At 43.9% G+C, this 1,078-nt stretch overlaps 1 protein-coding gene across 1 annotated transcript in view; it reads left to right on the forward strand.

Annotated features, from left to right (window-relative positions):
- Nucleotides 1-961, forward strand: part of LOC119593504 — a gene marked incomplete in the record, with an annotated part of 62,412 nt that extends 61,451 nt beyond the window's left edge. Inside the window, 1 exon segment of the mRNA XM_037942456.1 lies at nucleotides 1-961. Coding sequence (XP_037798384.1) covers nucleotides 1-406 — 406 coding nt within the window.
- Between the last annotated feature and the right edge of the window lie 117 nt (nucleotides 962-1,078).

Raw genomic sequence — 1,078 nt, forward strand, 5'->3', positions numbered from 1 at the left:
TCTCGACATGGGATATGCCTCCGTCGAGTCCCTCCACAGAGCGGAGTCGTCGCAGCCGCCCTCCGTGGCCTCACTGAGGACCGAAGCGCCTCCTCCTCCTCTCCCGGACCTCACTTCCTCGAAGACCGAGTGGAACGGTGACGGCTTCCCAGGACTTCAGGCGGAGTCCCTTCTGCGCCAGGACCTGCTGGACTACTACGGGCCTCTCCCATCCGCCCCCGACGAGAACCGGGTCAACCGCATGGGGATACCGACAGGACGCAAGCCTGCCACAGGAGGGACGTACTACAGACAGGACGACACGGGGACGCTGGCCTTCGACCGCGCCTTCCTATACGTCGTCAGACACAATCCGACGGGCTTATTGCTCTTCATGGGGCGCTACCTCGACCCAGCCGCCAACTAAACCCTCGATTTTCCTTTAGTTTTTAAGATATATTCCATTTCCTGCGTGGCATTTTAGCGTTAAACTATTTAAATTTTCTCTTGTATAGTTTGTATTCTAGGTAGTTACTAATTTCCCTGTTCTTTCTTTTGAACTCACGTGTGATATAGTGAAAGTGATAATTTCCTCCCAGTAGGTTATTCTCTAAGTAATCTTACCAGTACCAACGAGCAATAATGATAACGCAATTATTACAAAATTGTACCTGAAATATTTATCACCTGGAGGAAAAATGAACGTTAAAAGTGAAAAGGCGTTTATGGTATTGGCAACGAAATGCACTGTATTTTTGTTTCGTTTTGTTTCTGATTTTTTATACTGCTTTGATGTACGATGAAAGATTCAGATTCGGCAGAAAAGGTCGAATATATCCCTAGCATTACGTTATATGCATATGTTAGTTTCACTTTTTGTTATCGTTAATGAAGATATTGAGACTGCTGATTTTTTTTATACTTGTAAGAGGTGTACATAGGACATGACGTGTTATTACGTAAATAAAACCAACAATCCATATGTCTGTTTTCATTATCTATTCATTACTATTATACTTTTTTAAAAATGCACTGATTTTGAGGCGTGAAGAAATCCATATGCTATTACATCAACTAGTATATCAGTCCCATAAGCTCC

Source organism: Penaeus monodon, chromosome 32, assembly GCF_015228065.2.
Source record: "Penaeus monodon isolate SGIC_2016 chromosome 32, NSTDA_Pmon_1, whole genome shotgun sequence".
NCBI classification, from domain to species: domain Eukaryota; kingdom Metazoa; phylum Arthropoda; class Malacostraca; order Decapoda; family Penaeidae; genus Penaeus; species Penaeus monodon.